This window comes from Panthera pardus, unplaced genomic scaffold (genome assembly GCF_024362965.1).
Source record: "Panthera pardus isolate Hobbes unplaced genomic scaffold, ASM2436296v1 HiC_scaffold_2, whole genome shotgun sequence".
NCBI lineage: Eukaryota > Metazoa > Chordata > Mammalia > Carnivora > Felidae > Panthera > Panthera pardus.
The window spans coordinates 115,116,346-115,143,284 of NW_026526765.1; the positions used below are offsets into that span (position 1 = coordinate 115,116,346).

General features: G+C 35.9%; 1 protein-coding gene and 1 pseudogene across 1 annotated transcript in view; both read right to left on the reverse strand.

Annotated features, from left to right (window-relative positions):
- MTREX (Mtr4 exosome RNA helicase) overlaps positions 1-26,939 on the reverse strand; it is a 105,900-nt gene that overhangs the window by 54,923 nt on the left and 24,038 nt on the right. The window contains exons 9-16 of the mRNA XM_019414251.2: positions 25,906-26,004; positions 25,136-25,238; positions 23,384-23,515; positions 21,739-21,818; positions 20,136-20,246; positions 18,109-18,210; positions 14,914-15,039; positions 7,717-7,867 (exon numbers count right to left, since the gene is read on the reverse strand). Of these exons, the coding sequence (XP_019269796.1) occupies positions 7,717-7,867; positions 14,914-15,039; positions 18,109-18,210; positions 20,136-20,246; positions 21,739-21,818; positions 23,384-23,515; positions 25,136-25,238; positions 25,906-26,004 (904 nt within the window). The remainder of the gene's footprint in view (positions 1-7,716; positions 7,868-14,913; positions 15,040-18,108; positions 18,211-20,135; positions 20,247-21,738; positions 21,819-23,383; positions 23,516-25,135; positions 25,239-25,905; positions 26,005-26,939) is intronic.
- LOC109246410 (probable ATP-dependent RNA helicase DDX5) lies at positions 3,429-5,735 on the reverse strand (annotated as a pseudogene).

Here is a 26,939-nt window from a genome sequence, read left to right on the forward strand (position 1 = left end):
GTGGTCTCACAGTTCATGAGTTCGAGCCCCAGGTAAGGCTCCACACTGACCATGCAGAACCTGCTAGGATTCTCTTTCTCTCTCTCTCTGTCTCTCTCTCGCAGCCTCCACACTGACCATGCAGAGCCTGCTTGGAATTCTCTCTCTCTGTGTCTGGTCACCTTCCCTCTCTCCCTCTCAAAAATGATAGACTTAAAAAAAAAAGAAATTTTGTAAGGAAAACGACACAGAAATGTTAATCCTGCTGCCCCATTTAAAGTTACAAAGTAACACTGGTAGGCATCAATGAAACACTAAGCACTGACAGAATTTGTTTATGGAGACAATAGGGGCTTAAATATTGTTCCCCATCCTCCACTCCATATCACTTCTGTGCTCAGACCACTTAACTAATGAATCAAAAGTCTGAGACATTTTAAGAAGTCACATGCATTTTGTATCTAAGATTCTAATTACAGCCATACAGAACTTTGTAAGTGTAGAGAAACCTGAGTATAAAAAGCTGGTTTTACTACAGTGCAGCACCATAGGAAAGCCTCAGTATCTTAGGAAACAGCATGTGACAGATATTCTCATAAACTGTTAAGACAGTTAGCAACCAATTTCCTCCTTTTGAGGGAGAGGCAAGGTGGTGGTTCCAAAAATATATTAATATCCTATAATATGTGCACAGATATAGACCTGGGAGTGATGGGGAAAGGACTGCTATTCCCAGTATTGAGCAAATTTTCTAAAAGATTAAAGTTTAAATGGCTTTACTGATCTGTATAGCAATGTTATCAGTAATTAAAACTACTAGATGAGCACTTAACATAAATTATCTCAATTCTTATGAACTGGATGAATTAGATATTATACAAGTGGCTGATATGAGCAAACTTAAGGCTCAGATAGTCTTGAATCAAACCCATATTTAACTTCACAACTCTTGCTATTAACCATTGCGTTATCTATTAATGACACTACACAAAAGATTAAAATTGATTTAGCATTTTCCCTTTCAGTATAAGAACAGTGAAATCCTAGAAGTTTTTCTCTATAGCCCACTGGAAAATCTAATGTGGACTCAGTAAATCAAAATGAAAACATCTCATGTACGCCAGCCATCTAAGTTTGCAAACCACAAGAAGGTATAAAGATTAATTCTATACTTCAAAGACAACAGTCTCCATTTTCATTTGGATATATTTAATATGATGAAAATAATACCAGCTCTCTTGAAAAGGTTCTAGCAGTATCAATAGCAAAAGGAATTATACCCTTCTTCGTAATAACTGAAAATGAGAACAAACTGCATTTAAGATGTATTCTGCAATTTTAAAGCACACAGCATAGCCTTTATCACCTAAAACCATCTTCTCCTACACCAACATGACTCTTGGGTCATACCACTCAGTCCTGCAGACTGTAGCAAAGGTGGTACAATTCTGTCATCAATTCTTTTTCAGTACTTAAATTTCTACCTCTTTCACATTAAACTTTTCTACTCAACACTTAATCTTTTTATTAGTATCAAAAGGTCAGAAAAAAAAAAAGGTCTTTCTCCTTTAAAAACATAGGTAGGGAAAGCAGGGATAATTCAAGTACAGGAAGAATCCAGTGTATGTATCGTAGCAATACCAGGAGTTGCAGATTATGTTATTTACAATCCCTTTAAAAGGCAAGTCAGTCAGAACCACCCTGAAAATAACAGCAGCTAGGGCTCAGAGAGACAGAGAACAGGGGATTGAGAAATGATGGTAATGTTTAAGTTCACAGAGTAGGTAGCAGAGACTTTGTCAAAGTCATATTTAATAATCTGAGTCCAGTGAGAAGTCATAAAAAGGGGTTTAAATAAATGGGAAAATACTGAGTTCTCACTCTATCCCCCATCATATCTGGCATACTTTCTAAGGAATTATAAAAGAATGATATAAAGTGAAATTAAAAAGAATTTGTTGGTTGTTAGAATACAGTATTTTTATAAAGAAAAAACATGAAAGGTTGGTGCACCAATGTCCCTCCTATTTCTCTTGGTTATTCAGTAACTAAACCAATCTAACTAATGGCTGTGTATGTGTGTATATAATTATCCCATTCATGCATGACCTAGCGGCAACTGCTTAGTAGGAATATTTTAAAAAAAAAATCTTTTATGTTTGTTTATGAGAGAGAAGGAGAGACAGAGCATGAGTGGGGGAGGGGCAGAGAGACAGGAAGACACAGAATCCGAAGCAGGCTCCAGGCTCTGAGTTGTCAGCACAGAGCCTAATTTGGGCTCAAACCCATGAACCATGAGATCATGACCTGAGGCAAGGTCGGACACTTAACTGACTGAGCCACCCAGGCACCCCAGTAGGAATATTTTAAAGTTTAATTCTTTTTATTTAAAATATTAAGCTGGCTTGTAACCGTATATGTGTTTCAAAGGCAGCATCGGAAATTTCTACATATGAAGCAAAATTAATGAATGTCCTAATCTGATAAAAATACTTAATTTACATCCAAATCCACAATGTACTTAAATCTTACTGATACTGTTTTTTATTCTATTATTATATATAATTACTTTGCAGGAGAAAGATTTATAACGCCTTTAAAAATATGCTTCCTTGACAAAAGAGAATCATTATTCTCTTTGCTAAGGTCATAATTATTCACCAAGACAAATGGCATCAGATACTTAACAAGAAAATAATAAATATAATCTGAAATTACATACATTTGCCATTAATTTTATAAGGTGTATTTTAAAAATTCAAGTTTTGTTTGTGGTATTTAAAGTAAAGGTAAGTCTTAAAACCAGCCAGCTCAGGGGCACCTGAATGGCTCAGTTGGTTGGGCATCTGACTTCAGCTCAGGTTGTGATCTCAAAATTTTGAAGGGGATCTCTCTCCCCCTCAAAATAAATAAACATTAAAAAGTTTTCCCAAAATATAAAAAATAAAAAACCAACCAGCTCAAGTTTCTTTAATCACCTTTTTTTCAGCCTTGTATTTTTCAGTCAGAGAAGTTACTGAATCTACTCTTACCACATTAAAAAAAAGAATGACCTATGACTTAATAAAAACAGCTTAGCTTAGCAGCACGAGTCCAAGATTCTAATCCTAATTATGCCACCAATCAAACGTATACCCACAGATATTGAGTTAAACTTCCCTAGACCTTTATTTATTCTTAGGCCTTTATTTTTTTTTTTTTAGTCTTCAAATATTTTCATTAGAAGGTCATGTGTTGCCTTCATTTATTTTATTTCTAATTACTGTACATTTACTTTTATGAAAACAAAGCCTGCATTTTCTAATACAAAAAAAAAAAAAACACCCTAAAAATTGTTTCAGGAATGCAGAGAAATATCCAACTTACATAGTGAAAATGTATACCATAAATACTGCTGCAGTGCAGTCATATCTGCATTTCCCTTTATTTATTAATTATCTTGTCTGGGATGTCTGGGTGGCTCAGTCTGTTAAGCGCCTGACTCTGGATTTCGGCTAAGAGTCACTGTGGATTTCTCACAGTTCAGGAGACTGAGCCCCCACATTAGGCTCTGAGCTGTCAGCACAGAGTCTGCTTGGGATTTTCTCTTTCTGCCCCTTCTTCACTTACACACGCCTGTGTGCTCTTTCTCTGCATAAATAAATACATAGTTTTAAAAAACTATCTTGTCTGAAAACATAGAAGATAAAGAACAATTACGAAAAACAGACATTTACAGATACTTCTCAAGTATTACTCAAAATAATCTGTTGGCACTGGATAGCCAATCATAGCACAGCCACAGTAGCAGGATACGCATATGCCCTTTGGTTCATACTACTGTGCATTATTTGGAATATTACTTCCATATTGCTAAGTGCTATCATAACCATTCTGGTAAGTGCCCATTGGATTACCAGTCCTAAAACTGGTAAAGAGACACAAAATTACTTCCAAAGTTCCCACAGGTGTAGACTGCAGCACTATAAATACCATTCTGACTTTTTGCCCCAAAATCTCTTAAGCAGACTACAGTAACCTCTGTCCTAATTTTACTTCTCTCTAAAGGTATTAAATCCACAACTTTTGCCCAGAGAGTATCTGTCCCAACGGTGATCCTTCATGCCTCCTCTACCCCTGGAACAACCAGAACCTCTGTCTTCAAACAACAGAAGCAAACTGGGAATAAGTGCTCTTGATTAGATTGAGGAAGCACAGACATAAGGTCACTCACTTGCTTTATTTTATTAGGTGTAAAAAAAAGTGTATGCTGTGCCTGTTTTGTGCTGTGTACTGCGAGCAGCTCTTCCAATTTAATGAACTCCTTTGAGGAGTTAGGGTAGTCATATCCAATGACAAATTTCACATCTTCCACAACTAGTCCTCTGGAGGTGACATCTGTAGCAACCAGAATAGGAGCTTTTCCATGTCTGAATTCATTTAGAACCCAGTCATACTCCTGCTGACCCTTGTCACTATGTATACCCATGGTGGGACATCCATCTCTCATTTATCTAGTAAGCTCATCACATCTTTTTTTGGTTTCAACAACAACAAAAATGGTCTTATTGTACTCCTCTCTCATGATCTCTTCTATTAGACGAGTAAGTTTTTCATCCTTTTCTGCATCATGACACACACCTACAATGTGAAGAATGTTGTGGTTTGCACTCAGTTCTAGTGCACTAATGTTTATACGAATGTAGTTCTTCAAGAGAATCTTTAACATGCTGTCTTACTTCTTTGGGCCAAGTCACACTCCACATTAGGGTTTGCCTGTCAGGTCCTATCTGATCCACAATCTTCCTTATTTGGGGCTCGAAGCCCCTATAAGCATTCCATCTACTTCATCAAGGACAAAGTAGGTGGTTCTTCTCTGACTGGTTTTCCACACTCTAAATAGTCTTCCAGGTAATGCAATACAGATTTCCACACCTCTCTCCAAATCACAAATATGTGGTCCCTGAGGAGCACCACCATAGATGCAAGTGGGCTTCCAATGACATGCTCGACAGTATTCAGCAGCTACTTGCTGTACATGTTAGGCCAGTTCTCAAGTTGGTGCCAGCACCAAGCAAACAAACCCATCAGCTCTCTTTAGGAATGGCTGATGGATGTGGAGGAGAGCAGGCAGCAAATAAGACAATGTTTTCCTGGATCCAGTCTGTGCTGCTCCAACCATATCCAATCCACTTGGAGTTAGGAGCTATCACTGACCTTGTAACAGCAGCACGTTCAATAAAATTTGATCTTACAATGACAACCATTACATTTGCAGGCAAGTTTGCCTCATAAAAATTCAGAACGGACTTTGGGCACTTGTGACCTCTAACTGCAATTTGTAATTTCCTTATGCCTTCTATATGTTTCTACCCCTTGCACAGTGTGCCTCGCCAAACCTAAAAATTTGTCTCAAATTTGGGCAGCTCATCAAGATCCCACTTCTTTTTTTGACTAGGTTTCCCCCAGAATTTCCAAACTTCTTTCCAGATAGATGCCCTGTCCTACTTTCCCTCAAATCAAAGTGCACCAAACCTGTGGGTTTCTACTACTTGTTCACTGGCTGGTGACAAGTATTGTTTTACAGTGATAGTCATTTTGTAAGACAATATTTGGAAAGTTATTTCCTCAGTATCTCTGGTTAAGGACAGGGAATGGTATCATCCAAAACCAGATCTGCTTTTTTGTGGCCATCAACTGGGGTTGCTGGGGACAGGACAAACAAATGTATCTGGGGGCTCAATCTTCCAGTGATTGGCGAATGACTGGTCCCACATGGCTGGTAAAGTCTAATCAGAATCTGAAGGGGAAGCCATGGCACTTAGCAATAAGGATACAGGGATTCAGGGAGAAGGGAGTGCTAGGTCTTTAAAACAACTTGTAAAATGATCACAAAGCTCCTTCCAGTTTTATAGTTTGTAATGAAGAACCCTCTCTTACTTAAGACCTGAAAAATTAACATAAGAAGAAATAACTATGATCTATCATCCATGTAAAGGTAAAGAAAAGAAAAAGAAAAAATAAATTAACACAGTTGGATGTTTTCAGCCTTTTTCCTTTAAGGCACATTATTAAAATTCATTTACTTTTGGCTACATAAAAATTGAACTGATATAAAAGTATCTCAAATTTGCCTTTATTGTTAAATGTATCATAGCACATTTATAAAATGGAAATGTTATGTAGTTATAAATATCATACTTTCAAAAAATACTGGAAATTAAATTTTAAAAAGCCAGAGCTGGTAATGAATGTAAAGTATTAACACAGGGGCGCCTGGGTGGCTCAGTCGGTTAAGCGTCCGACTTCGGCTCAGGTCATGATCTCACGGTCCGTGAGTTCGAGCCCCGCGTCGGGCTCTGTGCTGACAGCTCAGAGCCTGGAGCCTGTTTCAGATTCTGTGTCTCCCTCTCTCTGACCCTCCCCCGTTCATGCTCTGTCTCTCTCTGTCTCAAAAATAAATAAACGTTAAAAAAAAAAAAAAGTATTAACACAAAGCCAAGGCATAAGGTAAATATTTAACAAAAGGTACTAAATGTAAATATCATTGTTACTTTTATAAAAACTGTATATAGTCATCTTCCCCCTTATCCACAGTTTTGCTTTCTGTGGTTTCAGTTACTTGTGTTCAAATGCATTCTATAAACAGATGATCTGTCAGAAGGTCAATAGTAGCCTGACACCACATCACAATGCCTATGTCATTTACCTCACTTCGCCTCATCAGGTAGGCATTTTATCATCACAAGAAAGGTGTGTACAGTATAATAAGATATTTTGGGGGTGGGGTATGGGAGGTTGGGAGGGAGGGACAGAGAGAGACAAAGAGAGACAGAGAGAGAGAGAGAGAGAGAGAGAGAGAGAGAGAGACCTTATTCACGTAACCTTTATTACAATATGTTGTTATAACTGTCTGTGGTTTCAGGTATCCTGTGGGAATCTTGGAACACATAACAACGGTGGTTAAGGAAGAACTAATGTACTTAATCCCACTTTAAAAAAAACATTTGTATGAGAAAGAAAAAAACTCTGAAGAGCTACAAAGTGTTGTGGCTGGCTCTGTAGGAGGTTACAAGTGATTTTAACTTTCCTCTTTATCTTCCGCTCAATTTTCTGGGGGCTTTTTCTTTATGACTATGTATTATTTTTGTAAGATCTACCCAAAACAGTATTTTCAATCTTTGCCTCTGTTTTGGATTTTAATCAGCTCTGATGATCAGCCAAAATATCCTCTAAGAATCAATTCTACTTGAAAAGAGTTACCACAGAACACTTAGTTTCTCAACTTCAGAAAGCATTATCATAATAGGAGCTAGAAATTCTAAAAAGGCTGAACTCAAATCCCAGTTGAAGTATTAAATTTCCTTAATCATTTACAAACCTGTGCTGTGGCACTCTTTTATATTGAGAAAACATACAAGGGCAAGGCTAATACACACATGCTTCTTACAGGTCAAATTTTAATATACCAGGCTTTTTGTTGTATCATTATTCATCAACATGAGCTATAACGTAATATGACTATAACACTAAATTATATTAAATTTGAACCAACTATAAAGGTATTCTGACAGAGTTTTCTTACTTTTATTTTAAAATGTTCTAGTTGGTTATAATAATCAGATTGTAGTACTCACTTTATGTAAAAACCAAGATATAGCTAACCAGAAAATAAACAATGGCCTAGCAGCCAATAATGCAGTAATTATGCTATTACTCTACTAGCTAAATAGACTGTTACAGTAATTTTATACTTACTCTCTACTACTCCTGGAATTGCTCTATAATGTTGAAACTGGTAAAAGGATTTTTCCAACATGTACTCAGGATTAATTTCTTCTACACGTAGCAAGTTCAAAACCATGTTGTAGGTCAAATGGAAAGCACTATTTAGAGGATCAGCTGAGCCCTAAGAGGAAAAAAAAAATGTCAATGTTGTAACTTTTTCAAATAAATTTATACAGATGCCAATTAAACTAACAATTTAATCCATGTTAAGGAATACTATAGAAATGTATTAAGTTATTTCCTTTAAATGACCAACACAAAGTGATAAAACAGTTGAGATTTGGGAAAGGGAAGGGGGAAAAAATCCACTGACTAGGAACAGCAGTTCTTAATTTTTTTTTTTTAATGTTTATTTATTTTTGAATGAGAGAGATATGAGAATGTAAGCAGGGGAGAGGCAGAGAGAGAGGGAGACACAGAATCTGAAGCAGGCTCCACGCTCTGAGCTGTCTGCACAGAGCCCAACGGGGGACTCAAACTACAAGACGTGAGATCATGACCTGAGAGCCAAGGTTGGATGCTCAACCGACTAAGCCAACTAGGCACCCCAACAGCAGTTCTTAAAATACTGTTCTTGGGGCGCCTGGGTGGCTCAGTCGGTTAAGCGTCCGACTTCGGCTCAGGTCATGATCTCACGGTCCGTGAGTTCGAGCCCTGTGCCAGGCTCTGTGCTGACCGCTCGGAGCCTGGAGCCTGTTTCGGATTCTGTGTCTCCCTCTCTCTCTGACCCTCCCCCATTCATGCTCTGTCTCTGTCTCAAAAATTAAACGTTAAAATTAAAAAAAAAAAATACTGTTCTTAAAATAAAAGCCAAGTATGTTTAGCTTTCTGCCTTCTAGGTACTTCATAAGGTTACACTTTCTGGACTCCTGGTGTGTGGGCCAATAAATTGTAGTGATGTGTCACTTTCTGGCCAAGTATTTAATTGCTGGTGTGAAAATCCATCTTCTTCCTTCCCGAATTGTAGTAGACACTGTGCTATTGAGCCATATACTGCTCGCTACTCACTTTCTGTTCTATCTATATATGTAAATAGATTCACCAAGTTTAAAAATGACCACATCTACAAAGCATTTGCCAATCAATATACTAATCACTTTCAATAATAAGTTTTCAATTCACAATATTCCTAACAAAACCAATTTACTGTCTTAATTTTAAACAAGAAACAGGTTCAGAGATGTGAAGAAATTTGCTCAAGCTAAAGAGGTAGGAGGATCCATCTTATGGAGTCTGTGGGCTAAAATCCTCCTAAAGGGCAAATTAAATTGCAACTTATTTCACATCCCTATCTTTTCAATATTCAATATTCACATTACTAAAATTATAGGAACCCTCAAATATTGATCAAGTATTTCTCAACTTTTTATATATTTAATTTGATCAGCCAAATTATAAAATTTTTAAATCATGTATCAACAGAAAGCCTAATAAAAGGGTCACCTAAACTTTAACCTGGAACAACGGTAGCCAATACTAAGTAGTTTTTTAAGCATTATTTTACATTTATTTATTTTTGAGAGACAGAGAAAGATACAGCACTAGTCAGGGAGGGATAGAGAGAGAGGGAGACACAGAATCCGAAGCAGGCTCCAGGCTCCGAGCTGTCAGCACAGAGCCTGATGCAGGACTTGAACTCACAAACCGTGAGATCATGACCTGAGCTGAAGTCAGACGCTTAACTGACTGAGCCACCCAGGCTCCCCTTAAGGATTATTTCAGTTGACAAGTTGCTCACTGAAAGGTAGTACGATTAAGAGAGCTACATATCAATTTTCCAAAGCAGATTTGTAATACTACCTTTCGAATGGTATTCTACTTTTAATGATTTCTGAAGTTGTAGAGTGCATGGTTCATTCAGGCAAGGAGTATAAAAAATTGCCACTCTATTTTTGCTTTTTGAACCATAATAGTGGAAGACAGAAGAAAATGCATAAACATGGGTCTTTCCACTTCTTCAAAAAAGGTCCGTAAGAAATCACATACTCAAGGTATGTTCTTCCTAAAGTTCCAAAAGCTTTGAAAAACCAGGAAATAAATTTCATCTTCCTTAGCCGTTAACAACATAATTCAGGTTGAAATGAACACACAACCGTTTATAAGCAGAAAGCCTGGATAGTCTCTTACAAGAAGCACAATATGTTCTGTAAGAAACCATTAAGTTGAAATTTCATTTCAGAAATTATGGAATATATATGTTTTTGTGATTATACTGGAGAAATGTAAAGGATCTCTTAACTGCTGAAGAATAAAAGATACATTCACCAGTCTTTCTGGATATTATACACACACTTTCTGTCTGACCCAACTTTTTATTTAAGAAAACACTATAATGAATAGTTGTTTTGGTTTTTTTTGTAGCTCACATCAAGTATATACAAAAAGAACAAGCTCCTGTCTTATGTCAAATTCTATCTGAACTAATAGATAAAAACTCTGACCATAAATAAGAAGCAACAGATGGAGGGGAACCCGGCTGGCTCAATCAGTAAAGTATATAACTCTTGATCTGGGGGTCATGAGTTCAAGCTCACGTTAGGTGTAGAGATTAATAAATATACTTAAAAAAAAAAAAAGGCAACGGGGGCACCTGGGTGGCTCAGTTAAGCATCTGACTTCAGACCCCGATCAGGGTCATGATCTCCTGGTTTGTGGGTTCAAGCCCTGCATCCGGCTCTGTGCGGACAGCTCAGAGCCTGGAGCCTGCTTTGGATTATGTCTCCCTCTCAGCCCCTCCCTTGTTCACACTCTCTCTCTCTGTCAAAAATAAATAAACATTAAAAAATAAACATAATAAAATAAAAAGTTTTAAAGGGCAATGGATATGAAGGTATTAGATAAACAAAAAGAGGACACTGTAACAAGAGCCATTTTGGAAAGCTGAATACGTTGTTATAATGGGTGGTAGAAAACTAGTCAAGCCAAAGAGGCTAAGAAAGAAATTACTAAAATATTTTAAATGTAAGATCATTAAATGATTTACATGCACAAATATAGAACTGTGTATGCATGCTAAGATACTGTAAATTGCCACAAATAACCTTTAGCCAACAAGCAATGAACAGATGTATTCTGTCATCTTTCTGGCTAAGACTACTTAACCTAACAAAAGGAAAAATGATTAAATATGACAAACAGATCCAAATTTTACCAACGTACAAAGCATACTAATTCCTTTAGCATACAGTGACTCTGAATAATCTATGTATTTTAATTATTACTTGAGAAAATAAACATTCCATTCAGTAAAATCCTATTACTTAAGGGCGAATCTCAATTATTGACATTTAAAGGAAAATAAAACAGACCTAAGGTTATAATGATTTATAAGTTCATATACTGTATTAAGTATGTTAAAAGAATAGGGCACCTGAATGGCCCAGTTAGTTAGGCATCCGACTTTGACTCAGGTCATGATCTCACAGTCTGTGAGTTCGAGCCTCACGTCGGGCTCTGTGTTGACAGCTCACAGCCTGGAACCTGCTTCGGATTCTGCGTCTCCCTCTCTCTCTCTCTCTTCCCCTCTCTGGCTCACACTCTCTCTCAAAAATAAACATTAAAAAAAAAAAAAAGTTTGTCAAAAGAACAATTTGGCATGTGCTGTCATGCCAAATTCTGTCTGAGCCAGTAATTGAACAATCTATTTGCATGAAGTACTGAGAAGCAGTAGTAGCACATGGTGGTTAGGAGCATGGACTCTGAAATCACATTGTCTTACTTTAAAAGCAGGATTTGCCATTTAACAACAAAATGACTTTGGAAAAAATTCTTAATTTCTGTATGCCTTATTTATTTATAAAATTGGGATAGTGCCAGTAATTATTTCCATGCCTAAAATATGTAAAATGTTCTAAAACTATTAGTTGCTATTGTTCTGAATAAGTTGCCTACAAATTCTTTAACAATAGTAAAACTACCTGAAAAAATCCTAGGGGACAAAAAAAAAGTAGTAGGGCAGTTAGTCTCAATAAATATGTCCAGAAACCTAGAAATGTAGACACATATTTGCTTATGTAACTGCAATATTATCAATAAGCAGGTACTATACCCTTTCAACAAGTCAAACTATACAGTATTCTAAGTGAGAGGTACCACTAGTACAACATTCACTAGTATGATTATAAATCAAAAGGACAGGTAATAACAAGTGTTGGCTAGAATGCAAAGAAATTACAATCCTCATACTGTGCTGGTAAGACTGTAAAATGGTACACCTGCTGAGGAAAAACAGTCTGCCAAGTCCTCAAAAGGTTAAACATAGAATTACATATGACGTTGCAATTTTACTCGTAGGTATATATGGAAAAGAAGTAAAAACAAGTTCACCTAAGAACCTGTAAAGAAACATTCATAGCAGCATTATTCACAATAGCCAAAATGTACAAACAACCTCAATATACATCTGCTGATAAAGGGATAAACTGTACTAAATCCACACAATGGAACAATATTCATCAATAAAAAGGAATGAAGACCTGGTACATATTGCAATATGGCCAAACCTTGAAAATATTATGCTAAAGAAATGCCAGATACAAAACATCACATATTATCTGAATACATTTATATGAAATGCCTAGAAAAGGCAAGTCTATAGAGACAAAGAATAGGTTAGTGGTTTGCTTAGGGGAAAGGAAAGGGGAAGGAAATGGGGAGTGATTGAATGGATAGAAGATTTCTTTTTGGGCTGATAAACATATTCCCAAACTGATTGTAATGATGGTGGCAAAACCGTGAATATATTAAAAATCAGGAATATTGATTAATGTATGCAATGTGAATAATATCTCAATAAACCTGCTTTAAAGAGTTAATTTAAGAAATGATGGAGCGGCATCTGGGTGGCTCAGTTAGTTGGGCATGTGACTTTGGCCCAGGTCATGATCTTGCGGTTCCTGGGTTTGAGCCCTGTGTCAGGCTCTGTGCTGACAGTTCAGAGCCTGGAGCCTGCTCCGGATTCTGTGTCTCCCTCTCTTTCTGCCTCTCACCTGCTTGTCCTCTGTCTCTCTCTCTCTCTCACTCAATCTCAAAATGGATGGATATTTTAAAAAATTAAAAAAAAAAAAAAAGAAAGAAATGATGGAAAGGGGCACCTGGGTGGCTCAGTCGGTAAGCATCTGACTTCAGCTCAAGTCATGATCTCACGGTTCGTGAGTTCAAGCCCTGTCTCAGGCTCAGGGCTGACAGTTCAGAGTCCACAGCATGCTTCAGATTCTGTGTCTCTCCCTCTCTGCCATTCCCTAACTCTCTCTCTCTCTCTCAAATAAAATAAACATTAAAATAAAAATGATGGGAGAAATGGGAACTCTTGCGTACTACAACGGTCAGAATGGATATTCCTCAAAAAATTTAAAAAAAAAAAAAAAATAAGAACTACATATGATCTGGCATTCTATTTCTGGGTATTTAACCAAAAGAATCAAAATTAAAATGGTGACCAGATACTAACACTCCTATGTTCAGTGCAGTGCTATTCACATAGCCAAGATGTGGAAATAATCTAAATGTCCATCAATAGGTGAATGGATTAAAAAAAAGGTGGTATATACATAAAATGGAACACAACTGAGCCTTAAAGAAAAGAATTCTGCAATATGTGACAACATGAACTTTGAGGACATCATACTAAATGAAATAAGCCACAGAAAGATAAATACTGCATGAATCCACGAATATGATTTTTCTGAAATAGTCAAATTCATGGAATCAAATAGTAGAATGGTGGTTGCCAACAACTGAGGTGGGGTATAAAAGGTTAATTACTAATCAAAAGTCATAAACTTTCAGTCAAGCAAGATAAATAAGCTCCAGAGATATGACATATGATAGTGTACCTATAGTCAACAATAATATATTTTGAAATTTAAAAATTTGTTGAGGGTAGATCTCAACAGAATATTCAAGAATTAATATTTTTTTCCACAACAAAATTTTTGAAATGAAAGAAAAAAGAACTTTTAAACTTAACAGGTGCACTTTACATGCAGAAATACCAAGTAAATGGAATGAAAAATCTGTACTAAAGGAACCAGATACTGTCATTAAAATCCTGCTTCTTACTATTTAGCAACCTGATTCAATTTTTTCCATATATAGATCACAAGGAAAGAAAAATAATGTTTATTATATCTGGCACAATTTGAAGACTAAAAATACAAATTTCTAATCTTGTGTCATTTTCTCTACATGAAGAACTAAAGTTACATGGACACTTAAAAACAGGTTTCCAAGTGGTAATCTCTAAAACACCATATGATGGCTATGAATATGTACAGATAAACTTTGTCTTCAAATAAAAAAAAACATATACTCTTACATATATTTGCTTTAGCATATAAGACTTCCCACACCCATATCTCAAATTCTCCTTGCTTGCTGTTCCCAAGTCTTAGAAACTGAAAAGGGTCCATTTCAGAGATAATGACCCATGTATGAAATTAACAAGTTTTGAAGCTTTAGCTAATGATCTGCCAGTTAATTTTATATTTTTAATTAATGTTGAGTTTCCCATCTTACTAACAGTTTTCTCTAGGAATTTTTAATAAGTTCTTACTGCATGGAGGAGAAGGAAAGCAACCAGGCCAAACTTCCCTGAGAAGTTCTCCAAGATAAAACAAAAATAAAACCCTTAAGACAATCCAAAACAAAAATACTAAACACGCAAAATGAACAGGCTAATTTGAAAAAAGCTTAAAAGTTGAACTTTGTTTGTTGGGATATTTATGATCCATCAATAGCATTAGAATGCTAGACTGCAGAATTAATTTATTAAGCTATGTGGAATTACAAAGCTAGGGGAAGGTAATGGCCCAAAATACTGAGAGCATGTGCCCTACTCGGGAAGAGCAATTTGTTCAGTGGAGAAGGCAGTTAGGGAAAGTGCCTTAAATTGGGAGGGCAAAGTAAATATTTCTGCCTTCTGTGGGGATCTTTACATTCCCTCCCTCACATGAGTTGATCTTTACTTATTATAACAGAAAGTAGGGTACAAAAGTAGGGTACAGCACTTTGAGCAGTTACTGTCTTCTACCTTTCAAGCACAAATGGTTTAGTAGATTAACTCATCTACTTAGAAAGGTATTGGAACTGACACAACTAATTTCAAGGTACCTCCTGAAATAAGTTTCTCAAATTCCTGGTGACACCACAGAATCTTAACTCAGTTACCTTAAGTAGCTGTTTTCCAATCGTTGGGCTCATCTTTTCATCCACCATAAGAATCACAATTCCTCTATCATCCATTCCCCTCCTTCCAGCTCGACCAGACATCTGAATGTATTCACCAGAGGAAATCTGAGTGAACATAATTAAAAACACAGAGTTTAGGAGAAAACCTGGTGAAAAACATATTCTTAAATCAGAAAAATACACAAAACACAAGTTAACACATTCCAAAAAAGGGAACGTGACTGAAAAAATCACCTTTTAGGAGTTTAAGTGAAAACACAAAAATGCAAATATTACAAGGGCACCTAGGTGGCTTAGCTGGTTAAGCATCTAACTTTGGCACAGGTCATGATCTCACAGTTCATGAGTTCAAGCCCCACTATGGGCTCTCTGCTGCTAGCACAGAGCCTGCTTCAGATCCTCTGTCTCCCTCTCTCTCTGCCCCCCTCCCCCATGCATTCTCCCTCTCAAAAATGAATATGTGAACATAAAAAAAAAAAAAAAAAAAAAAAAAGAATGTTTAGCTCCAAAATGATCACATACACCATAGCTAGAGGTAAAGATTGGCTAATCCATGGACATAAAAAACATCTTTGAGCTAGACGTTCTGGAATAGTAGAGTCTAAGAAATAAGAAAGTAAACAAAGACTCAAACTCTACTAAATACCAATTTTTACTTGATTGTAATAAACTTTCTTAATTTGCAAAATTAAATTAATATAAACTTATTTTTCAAGTACAGTTCTTATTTTTTGGTATACATTCTTAGAATTCAGGAGAGTCCATTCACCATTAAGAATAGAACCTAATGGAGAAAGGTTAGAAGTCATTTCAGGGTGACATTCAACCACAGAGAGAATGGACAAAGTTTTATCTGTAAGTGTCTCTATACTATTCTCTGATGGAAAGGGTCCACTGTTTTCAGATTCTCAAAAAATATCTGACTCAAAGAGTTAAAAACCAGTATGCTACAAGAATGCGTATTAATGACAGCATCAAAAACAGACCTAACAACCAGGAAGCAACAAAGGCACCAGAAAAACATAACAAAAAAGCCAATCCTAAAAAAAGATCTGATAAGAACATTCTGAAAAGGCAATCCAAGAGAATTTCCGTAGGGCCCAAGAGTATCATTACAAGATTATGGTTGGTTATGATTTTCAGGTTTAATAAAATGATCCTGACTCATCAAGCTTGCTTTCTTAAGTTCAATAATCTATCATACACTGCAGTCTTACCCTAGAGTCCTTGAGATGCCAAGAAGAATGTAAAGTCACAAAACACTTATTTACACATTTTCTTGTGGCATCAATTGTATTTGGAGACTTAAGTAATTTTAAACTGATAAATTATAAAGATTTTTAAAACTTACACTATTTTAAAATATAAAACATGAAACTTTTAACTGGTTTACAGACAAATCACATTCTACAGGAATTTTTAAAAGTTTAATTTTAAAAAGTTACAGGTTAGAGAAAGTTTCTGAATACTATGTAAAAATTTCTAAAGAGAAATGGCACCTATCTCACTGTACTTCTATTTCTTTTGTATAGCATTCAATAAATTTTAAAACAAATAAAAAAAAAATGCCTTGCCTTTACAATTCTACCATGAGTGCTTTTCAGTGTTTTGATGATCAGTAATTACTGTCAGAAACTTCTCTAAGCAGAAAAAAATCACTTTCAAGGACAAAAGGTTAAGTGAAGAAATAGCTAACTACTGAAAAATTTCTCAAAACCCAATTTACCTGAGTCTTCTTGGCTTGTACTGGAACTCAAACTAGAAATTTCTCTTCTTCTACCTGCTTTTCACCCCTGGGAAGCTCCCCTGTGTACTGGGTAAGTAACCATTTGCTGCTGTTTCTAAGTATAAGGATTGCCCTCTCTATGAAGTGTCTTCTTTCATATGCTTTATCCTTCTGTACATAACTTCTTAGAATCCGTAACACAACATTTTATTATACTCTGCTAACTAAATTTAGAGATTGGGTTTAACTTTAACAAAGTTTAAATTCAGGAACCATTTACTGAATGGGTTCCTTGTCCCTGATTAAGAATTTACTTTTTATCCAAATTCACTGTTTTACGCATGATTCCACCTTTCTCTCCTTTCTTGTGCCTTAGAAAAGACATTACATCTAAACCTATTAAAACCTCTACTTTATTTATTTATTTTTTTTAATTTTTTTAACGTTTATTTATTTTTGAGACAGAGAGAGACAGAGCATGAACGGGGGAGGGGCAGAGAGAGAGGGAGACACAGAATCAGAAGCAGGCTCCAGGCTCTGAGCCATCAGCCCAGAGCCCGACGCGGGGCTTGAACTCACGGACCGTGAGATCGTGACCTGAGCTGAAGTCGGACGCTTAACCGACTGAGCCACCCAGGCGCCCCAAAACCTCTATTTTAAAAGTGAAAGGTTAAATAATGAGGAGCAACTGCAGTCAGTACAGACTGGGTGCTTTAAATACCCTAAACTTTAAAAAATGAACATTCTAGATATATTTAAATGCTTTAAGGGCGCCTGGGTGGCTCAGTTAAAAATCTGACTTTGGCTCAGGTCATGATCTCATGGTTTGCGGGTTCAAGCCCCACGTCAGGCTCTGTGCTGACAGCTCGGAGCCTGGGGCCTGCTTCGGATTCTGCGCCTCCCTCTCTCTCTGCCCTCACCTACTCATACTCTGTCTCTCTCTCTCAAAAATAAACATTAAAAAAATTTTTTTTAATGTTTTAAAGCATTCACGAATCATCTGCACACTTATCCCTCATCGTCAAACTCTTTCATCAAGAGAGGTTTTTGTTTTTGGCTAATGGATAGAAATGAAGGATCTCAAGTGTAATGTTGATGAACTCGCTTATTGGCTCGGGTACAAATTCTTCAGATTTATAACTGAAAATCTCAAAGATTATATAAGCCCAAATCACTTTAGGTAAAACAAATGGTAAAATAAAAATTATTTCAATACATTGGGGCACGTGAGTGCCTTAGTTGGTTAAGGGTATGGCTTCAGTTCAGGTCATATCTCACAGTTTGTGGGTTCAAGCCCCGTGTCGGGCTCTGTGCTGACAGCTCAGAGCCTGGAGCTTGCTTTGGATTCTGTGTGTGTGTCTCTCTCTCTGCCCCTCCCTGCTCGTGCTCTCTCAAAAATGAATAAATGTTAAAAAAAATTATTTCAACATGTTAATTATTTTACTTACCCATCGGAAATCTTTCCCATCAAATTTTCGGGCATTTGTAAATAAAACAGTTCTAGCTGGCATGTTAATTCCCATGGCAAAAGTCTCTGTGGCAAATAAGGCCTAAATAAATGAAAAATTTACATGATTAAACATGTACATTAAGCTAAAAAACTAGTTTTGTAATTTTCAAGTACAAACAAAACATTACTTTTCAAAATTAGAGATTGCAAAAATAAGACCACATACTAGTCCCAGATGTGTTTCAGTATTTTAAATATAAAATGATTAAATAGTATCTAAAGTCCCTTGCATCCCAGAAATTTTTTAATTAGGGAAAAGAAAAGTTTTTCCTAAATTCCAGTGGTGCTAACTTGAAGAGGATACTACCGGTCTAATGTACAAAGCATGAGGCTGTAGATTACTTTTCTAAACACAGAAAGTCACATTTCCTGGCTCTCCAACTAATGATACCACAGTTTTGGAGCCATCTTTAGGATCTCTGAGGGGAGAAGAGAGTTACTGGCTAAGTTCACTTTTAAGACTTTACCAACAAAAACTGGACCACACAAAAAACTGTATGGTTTAAGCACACAAAGATGTATACATACAAGTAAAGTCACTGAAGTATTATCAATCTAAATTTTCACCAATAGAAATGAAAATTAAAAAATCTTATTTCATCAACTCAAAAGAATGCCATTCACTTGTTAAAAAGAATGAAAAGCTATGCATATGACAAAATCTAGTAACATGGGTAGTACAATTTTTGTCTAAAATATAAGTCATCAGGTGTCTGGGTGACTCAGTCAGTTAAATGACTCCTCATTTCAGCTCAGGTCGTGATCTCATGATTTGTGAATTTGAGCCCCGCATCAGCCTCTGAACTGACAATGAGGAGCCTCCTTAGAATTCTCTCTCCCTTTCTCTCCCTCCCCAACTAATGCTTCCTCCCTCTTCCTCTCTCTTTCTCTCGCACTGTTTCCCTCTCAAAATAAAGAAATAAAATTAAAGAAAAGTCCTGTATTATTTGTATGTATGTTAATGGGTATTCCTGAGAAGTGAAGGGGAATATGGTCTTCCATTTTTTGCTTTATTTGCAATCGTTCTATTTGACTTTTACCACCACCAACTATCACTTAAATTTTTAAGAAAAGATTCTTTAAAATAAGCCTCAACAATAATCAACAAAAGAACATCAACAGGGCCTTACCAGGACCCAGGTATAAATAGTAACCAATTTTTTATCTAAAATTCCTAAGTTATGTTCTTAAATGTGACTAACTTTTTAAATGTTCTACTAGTGCTGAGATCCTCATAACTCTGATTTTTCAAATTCTAACCTGAACATTAAACATAAAATAACTTATGAGTCATATGCAGGTTTATGACTACATTTTGAATTTGTTTCCCATTTTTAACACCTTATTTTTGGGTACAAACATCAACATAACCTTTAAAATTAAGTTAGACTCCCTGCAGTTTAAAATAGCATATCCTGAAAAACTCTTTTGTAAGTCTACCAGCAATTCTCCTGTCTTTTCTAATTGTTTTAGTCTGTATATAGAAAGGAGTCCACTAAGAATCAATTCCATTTCTGATAATTAAATAGCACCTTCTGAAAAACCCCACACTGTATAGTGTTACCATTTCTTACTTGAATAATAGGAAGAAAAACCAATAAAATTTTACCTATAAACCTGAATGAATTATAACACTATATGTAAAAATCAACTTCAGTATTTAAGTCATTCCACAGGACCTAGTTTAAAAACATATATATGTAAATATTTACTTTTAAACATTTTTTACATATTTTACACATTCATATGTATGCACATATATGTAAAGCTGCCTAGAAACAGTGTTCTAAATAATTCTCAAACTGTTGGGACACCTGGTTGGCTCAGTCAATCGAGCAAGCAGCTCAATCTCAGGGTCGTGAGTCCAAGCCCCATGTTGGGTGTGGAGCCTACTTAAAAATAATAATTTTCAAACTGTCCATATGACACAATTCTAAGGCATAATAAATAAAAATAAAATCATACCTTTATCAATCCTTCAGAAAAGAGAATTTCTATAGTTTCTTTCAAAATAGGAAGTAAGCCACCATGGTGAATACCAATTCCCCGCTTCAAAAGAGGAAGTACATGTTCGACCTATGTTTGGAATAATGTTTATTTTTCAATAATGTACAGAAAAGGGACATCAAAAATGTTAAACCGAAGAAAAATGTGTGATCAAGAAAGAAGGCTGTTCAAAGAAATGTTATATAACCTTTTCAGAATAAAAGCCAAAACTAAACCCATATTCCCAGATTATTAAACTCAAAACTCAACATAATTCTGTCCTAGCTTTCCTTAATGTGAATGATATGTTTTAAATAAAATTCATATATGCACTGCTGCCTCATTCAAATTTTCCAGCATCACTTCACCTTGTCCCCAAAAACTAAGTCATAAGGACATTTATATCTGCACAAAATAAACTTAAAAAAATAATAGCCAGCTCCTACTAAAAATAAATAAATAAACACAAGGCATACTCAATATAAATATGTACTTCACCTAAAAACAATTGAATTACTGAAGAATTCATCCTCATTAGCACTTTAACAAATGGCATTACATGTCTACTATTAGAACTATGCTAAGGTAACAAAAATGTATCAAGACATAGCTCAGCCCTCAAATACTAGTAATTCAGGTTGGAAGAGAAATTACAAGAAAATCTTGTAAGTTAAATACTATTTTAAACATCCTACTGCAGTTTTACCATAAATCCCTTATATATCAGAGCAATCATTTATAAGCAGAGTATGACTGACCTCTGAACTTTCTTTTCACAAAACAAAATTTTCATATATTAGGTCATACTACAGGAGTTCTCAGGTTTGGATGCACATCAGAATCACCTGAAGAGCTTCTGAGATTCTAACAACCACAACACACACCAGACCAATGAAACCAGAACTTCTGAGAGGGGCACCTAGTCATAAGTAGATTTTAGAAATTCCAGGCATTTCCAATAGTCAAAAGAGAAGCCACTGGATTAAAAGCAGAGTAGACATTAAATTCCTTGCTAAACACATGATTTTCATTACGTGTTTTGTTTGGTAGTCCTATGAATTAAGAAATTTAGTGACTTGGGGTACATGGGTGGCCCAGTCAGTTGTGTCCTACTCTTGATCTTCAAGCTTAGGTCATCATCTCCTGGTTCCTGAGTTTAAGGCTTGTGTCAGGCTCCTTGCTGACAATGCAGAGCCTGCATGGGATTCTCTCTCTCTCTCTCTCTCTCTCTGCCCCTCCCCCTAGCACAGGCACTTGCTCTCTCCCTCCCTCCCTCTCTCTGTCTCTAAATAAAATAAAGAAATTTAGTGACTTAAAACTAGCACTAATAATTCTGTAGTATTAGGAACTGAAGCAGTAATTTCCAGACCATGCTAGTTTTTAGTTCCCTTAGGCAGCAAATCTTTCCTACTGTCATCTTTTCAGAAGTGTAAAATAAAAATCAAGGTATTATTTCTGGGTACAACGCAACATATTTAAAGCAGTGCATAAACAGTGCAATATATAGTAACAAAACCAAGAAATGCGAAGTGAAAGTACCCTACCACACTTAATACCCACACTTAGGGACACTAAATCATACCTGAGGGAGTTTTTTATCTTCATCAGACAAGCAGTCAATGGCATTACTGAATACTTCTTCAACCATCTTCTTTTCTTCATCTAAGAAAAAATTCAAAGGTACATAAATATCTAAATGAATCAGTGATACCAAACCTCACACACTGCAAAGAATAAAAATCTATCAAGAATAAAAGAGTATTTAAGGCAGTCAAAAGGGAAAGTGGATAAAAATTACCATTTAATAAAATTCATTGCCCTTCAAAATATATCTAACAGAATTTATCCATGAATAAAAGTACTATCTTATAAAAATAACAAAAACTACACTAAGTGCCGTATATCCAATATGTAAGACTAACAATTATAGATCACAGGGACTATTATTATCCACTACTGAGGAAAGTGAGACTAACTCCAAATGATGGAAACTGCTATTAACTGTTAGAGGAGCAATTCCAAAGCATATGCTCTTAACCTTTATACTGCCTTCACATATAGCATCTACTAAATAATAGGAAGCCGATATATATTTGCTCAATTAAATATATGACCCTGCGACATTAAGCAAATTCAGCATTAGCAGTTAGAAGAAAACATTTCTAAGCAGAGCAATTTCTCCATTAAAAAATAAAATATCACTAACTTTAGGAGTTTATGTGGGTTATCTGTTATTATCATTTTGCTTATGGATAAGTAAAAAGATAGCCCTAAAATGCATGGGTTTAGTTCTGTGCCTTGGTAATGAAAGCAATACAAATGACATTTGATTTTGGATGACTGAGGATATTATTCACTCCTCACAATACAAGATTACATATGTAAAAGGATGAAATGAATAATAAATGGGCTGGTATTCAGTATGCTGAATTTTTGGATAGGCTGTGCTACTACCTAGCTGTGTGACTTTGGGTTACATTTACAGATAATATGTGGGAATAATTTATTAATCAAATACAAGTAACTACTTTATTCAAAAGATTATACCACGGTTAAATAAAGGGCAAGCCTTCCTGGTTTGGATTTCCAGAAGAATGAAGCACAATACTTTGTTTTCTTTTTTAACGTTTATTCATTTTTCAGAGACAGAGAGAAGACAGAGTGTGAGCGGGGAGGGGCAGAGAAAGAGACAGAACAGAATCCGAAGCAGGCTCCAGGCTCTGAGCTGTCAGCCCAGAGCCCAACGTGGGGCTCGAACCCATGAACTGTGAGATCATGACCTGAGCCGAAGCTGGACACTTAACCAAATGAGCCAACCAGGCACCCCGAAACCACAGCACTTTCTATATAGAAAGTGATCTGACCAAGAAACCTAACCTTATGTAGTCACACAGAAAATCCCCAAAGCAAAGGAGCTTATGGCAATGAAGTATAAGGGAATATAATTCTAGTATTTTTCAGTAAGGGTCTTTGGATTTTACACAGAGCAATGTACTTTAAACCTCCCAGTAAAAGAAAACAAAAGAAAGGAAAGGAAGGAAAGAATAAAACAAGGTCTTTTTTAAAGATTTTATAAGGTAATGAGTACTTGTTACTGTGACTGTAGGGGGAACTGCATATCCTAGCAATACACAATAGATTAATCACAACATATTGATCTTCTTACTAGAAACAGATATACACTCATTTACACGTAACATTAAAACTATGCTGAAATTACATAGTACCTGTGTTAAAATCTAATTTGGTCATCTGAAGTGCATAGGCTTCACAATCTTTCTTACTAAAGCTGAAAATAATTACAGGTTGAAAATTTCTTTCCATAATCATCTTCACAATCTTGAACACATTTGATGGTCCTGCAAAAAGAGTATATAAACATACGTAAAAATTACCTCCAAATGGATTATAGACCTAAACATAAAGTACATAACTATAAAATTCTTAAAAACTATATAGAAGTAAATTTCCAAGATATGATATTAGGCAAAGCATTCTCAGGTATGATGTATAACAAAAGAAAAAAAAAACATAAACTGGATTTCATCAAAATTAAAAACATTGTTTTGAAGGGGGGAGGGGAAGGGCAGAGAGAAAGAGAGTGAGGAGAGCAAGAAGAGCGAGGAGAGAAAGAGAGAAAGAGAGAGAGAGAGAGAGAGAGAGAGAGAGAGAGAATATGAATCCCAAGCAGGCTCCACAAGGTCAGTGTGGAGCCCGACGTGGGGCTCAAACTCACAAACCATGAGATTATGACCTAAGTGGAAATCAAAAGTCAGATGCTTAACCAACTGAGCCACCCAGGGGCCCCAAAAGACACCAACAAAAAGTGAAAAGACCACATTACCACAGAATGGGAAAATATAGATAAGGGTCTACTATCCAGAGTATACAAAGAATCCTTATAGCTCAACAACAAGACAATTTCATTTTTAAACTGGCAAAAGATTTTGAGTATTTCTCCAAATAAGATATACAAATAGCCAATAGGCACATGAAAAGATAAATGAACACCACATTAGCCATGAGACAAATGTAAATCAAAACCACCCTCAGATACCACTTTATTCCATTAGGATGACTATATTCACATAGATTACAGTAAATACTAGCAGGGATGTGAGGAAATAGAAACTTCAGATCCTTCTGAAGCATGTAAAATGGAGCTGCCACTTTGGAAAATAATCTAGCAGTTATTCAAAAATTTAAACATATGAAATACCATATGACTCAACAATTCCACTGCTAGGTATATGCTCAATGAGAAAAGAAAACGTATGCTTACATAAAAACTTACAGAACACAAATATTTACAGCACTATTCACAATAAGCAATAAAGAGAAATAACCCAAATGTTCAACAACTGATAACAAATAAATAAAATGTGGCATATTCATATAATGAAATGTCGTTTGACTGTAAAAGGAATGAAGTACTGACATATGCTATAGAATGAATGAACCTTGAAAACAAGCTAAGTGAAAGAAGAAGCTGCAAAAAAACACACAAATTGTGATTCTAGTTACATAAAATGTTCAAAAAGGAAAAAAGAAATAGAAGGTAGATTAGGGACTGCCTAAGGCCGAGGGGTGCGGGAAGAGGTGAGGAAAAATGAGGAATACTTGCTAATGGATACAGGGTTTCCTTCTGAGTTAATGAAAATGTTCTGGAATTAGATAGTAGTTGCACAAGTTTGTGAATATACTAAAATACACTGAGTTGTACACTTAAAAAAGGTGATTTTTATGGTATATGAATTATATCTTAATAAAAAAACTATGTTAATGATTGCATAATTCTGTTAATATACCAGTAACCATTAAATTGTACATTTTAATGGATGAAATGTATAGTATGTGAATTATATCTCAATTAATGTCATATAGGAAAAAGAGATGAACCTTTATCCAATTTTATCATTTACTATCTAGATCTTTATCCAGCTTCCTGAGGGAAAAAAGTTAACAAAATTTCAAATTACCTTTTGTTCCTCCTTTTCGCCCCTTCTGATCTCCTTTTGCCAAATCACCAGCATCTCGAAGTACTTGCATTGCAGTATTAAAATTATCTTCTCTGAAGTCACCCTGGAATCAAATATTTTTCTACATTACTTCAGTAAGATTTAACCAAAATCCAAACATTTTTCATACCTCCAAACAAACCTTCCTCAAAATAAAAATAATTTAATACGATAATGATAACAAAGGTCACTAAAAGAGTTAAAACATGTTGTACAGGGACACTGGGTGGCTCACTCAGTTAAGCATCTGACCCTTGATTTCAGCTCAGGTCATGATCTCACTGTCATGAGATGAGCCCCCTGTGGGCAATGACCCTGGAGCCTGCTTGGGATTCACTTTCTCCCTCTCTGCCCCTCTCCTGCTCACAGGCGTGCTTTCTCAAAAATAAACAAACATTAAAAAAATTGTAAAACAAAAAATACAAAATAAAGTTGTGCGTAAGGTACAATAAAAGGTGATAAAGAGGTACTAAAAGGGGGTAAAGCAAAACATAACATATCTGAAACACATCCTAAATCCCTATTCTCCAGGCATTTTAAAATACCGGGAAAGAAGAAAAATCTTAATTCATGCACAAGAGAAACAGAGAACCAAACACAAGTCTTAAATATAATTTTTGAAATAGAAGTACACACAAACCCAACAATTCTGGACTATAAAACTACTTACGAAAGAAAAAATGAACTTCTATCCTGACACTACAGATTAAGAATCACCATTACTCCCTTACATTTTCATCAACCACAAGGTGCAGGCCATCTCCCCCTGCTGGAAAAATGTAGTGCTGCAATGGTGTAGGCCGATAATCTGTGTAAATTACATGACAAGGCTGTAAAAACAATGAAAAACAATTAGGCACATAATATTTAATTTCTTCAAAATAATACTGTGTATTTGATCTAAGTAAAAGACCTTGGGGAAATACACTTTTGAATTCAACACCCCAAAAAGAGAAAAACTAAAAATTTTTAAAACAAGGCAAGAGAAAAATGTGGAAAAATCAGCTCTCAAATGACATTACCATCTATTCAATTTTATCAATACCCTAATTAGGGCCAGATATATGATTTGAGTTTCAATAAAGACCTTGGATTCATACCCTAGACTTGTGATACTAAAATTAAAGAAGATGCTGTTACTACACTGCAGTGGTATGGTGAAACAGAATGCTCCCTGAGGTAAATGGGACTTGTCTGACCCAGAGTGAGTTTTCAAAGCTTTACTAAATCAGCAGGTTGAAGATCCACTAGGTTTCTATTGTACAGAAGCAACATAGGTGTTAGAAAAACACAATTAGAGACCTTATGAACAGATAATACTTTGTAAGAATATTGGTACAAAGGAAAAATGAGGGCAGGAAAACAAAACCAAGAATAAATTTAGTACACATAAACAAATGTTTGCCATAAGGCCCTATACTGCTGCAAAAGTTGGACCACAAAAGCAAAAGGAAAACATGTGACTGTGTTCACAGAAAAATCATATCACATGCTCAGGAAATGCCCAGCTTTTTCCTGGTACTGAGGTCTTAGAGGAAATTCTCTTCTCAGAGGGCTCACTCTATGAATAAATGCATTAGTTTCCAAACCTGGCAGACCACCAGGATCAACTTGGGAGCTTTTAAAAGTCAGAGCTCCCAAGACCCTACTCCAGGAGATGCTGACATATTGGGTTTAAGATGGCACTCAGAAATACAAACTTAAGGGGCACCTGGGTGGCCCAGCTGGTTAAGCTTCCAACTCTTGGTTTCAGCTCAGGTCATGG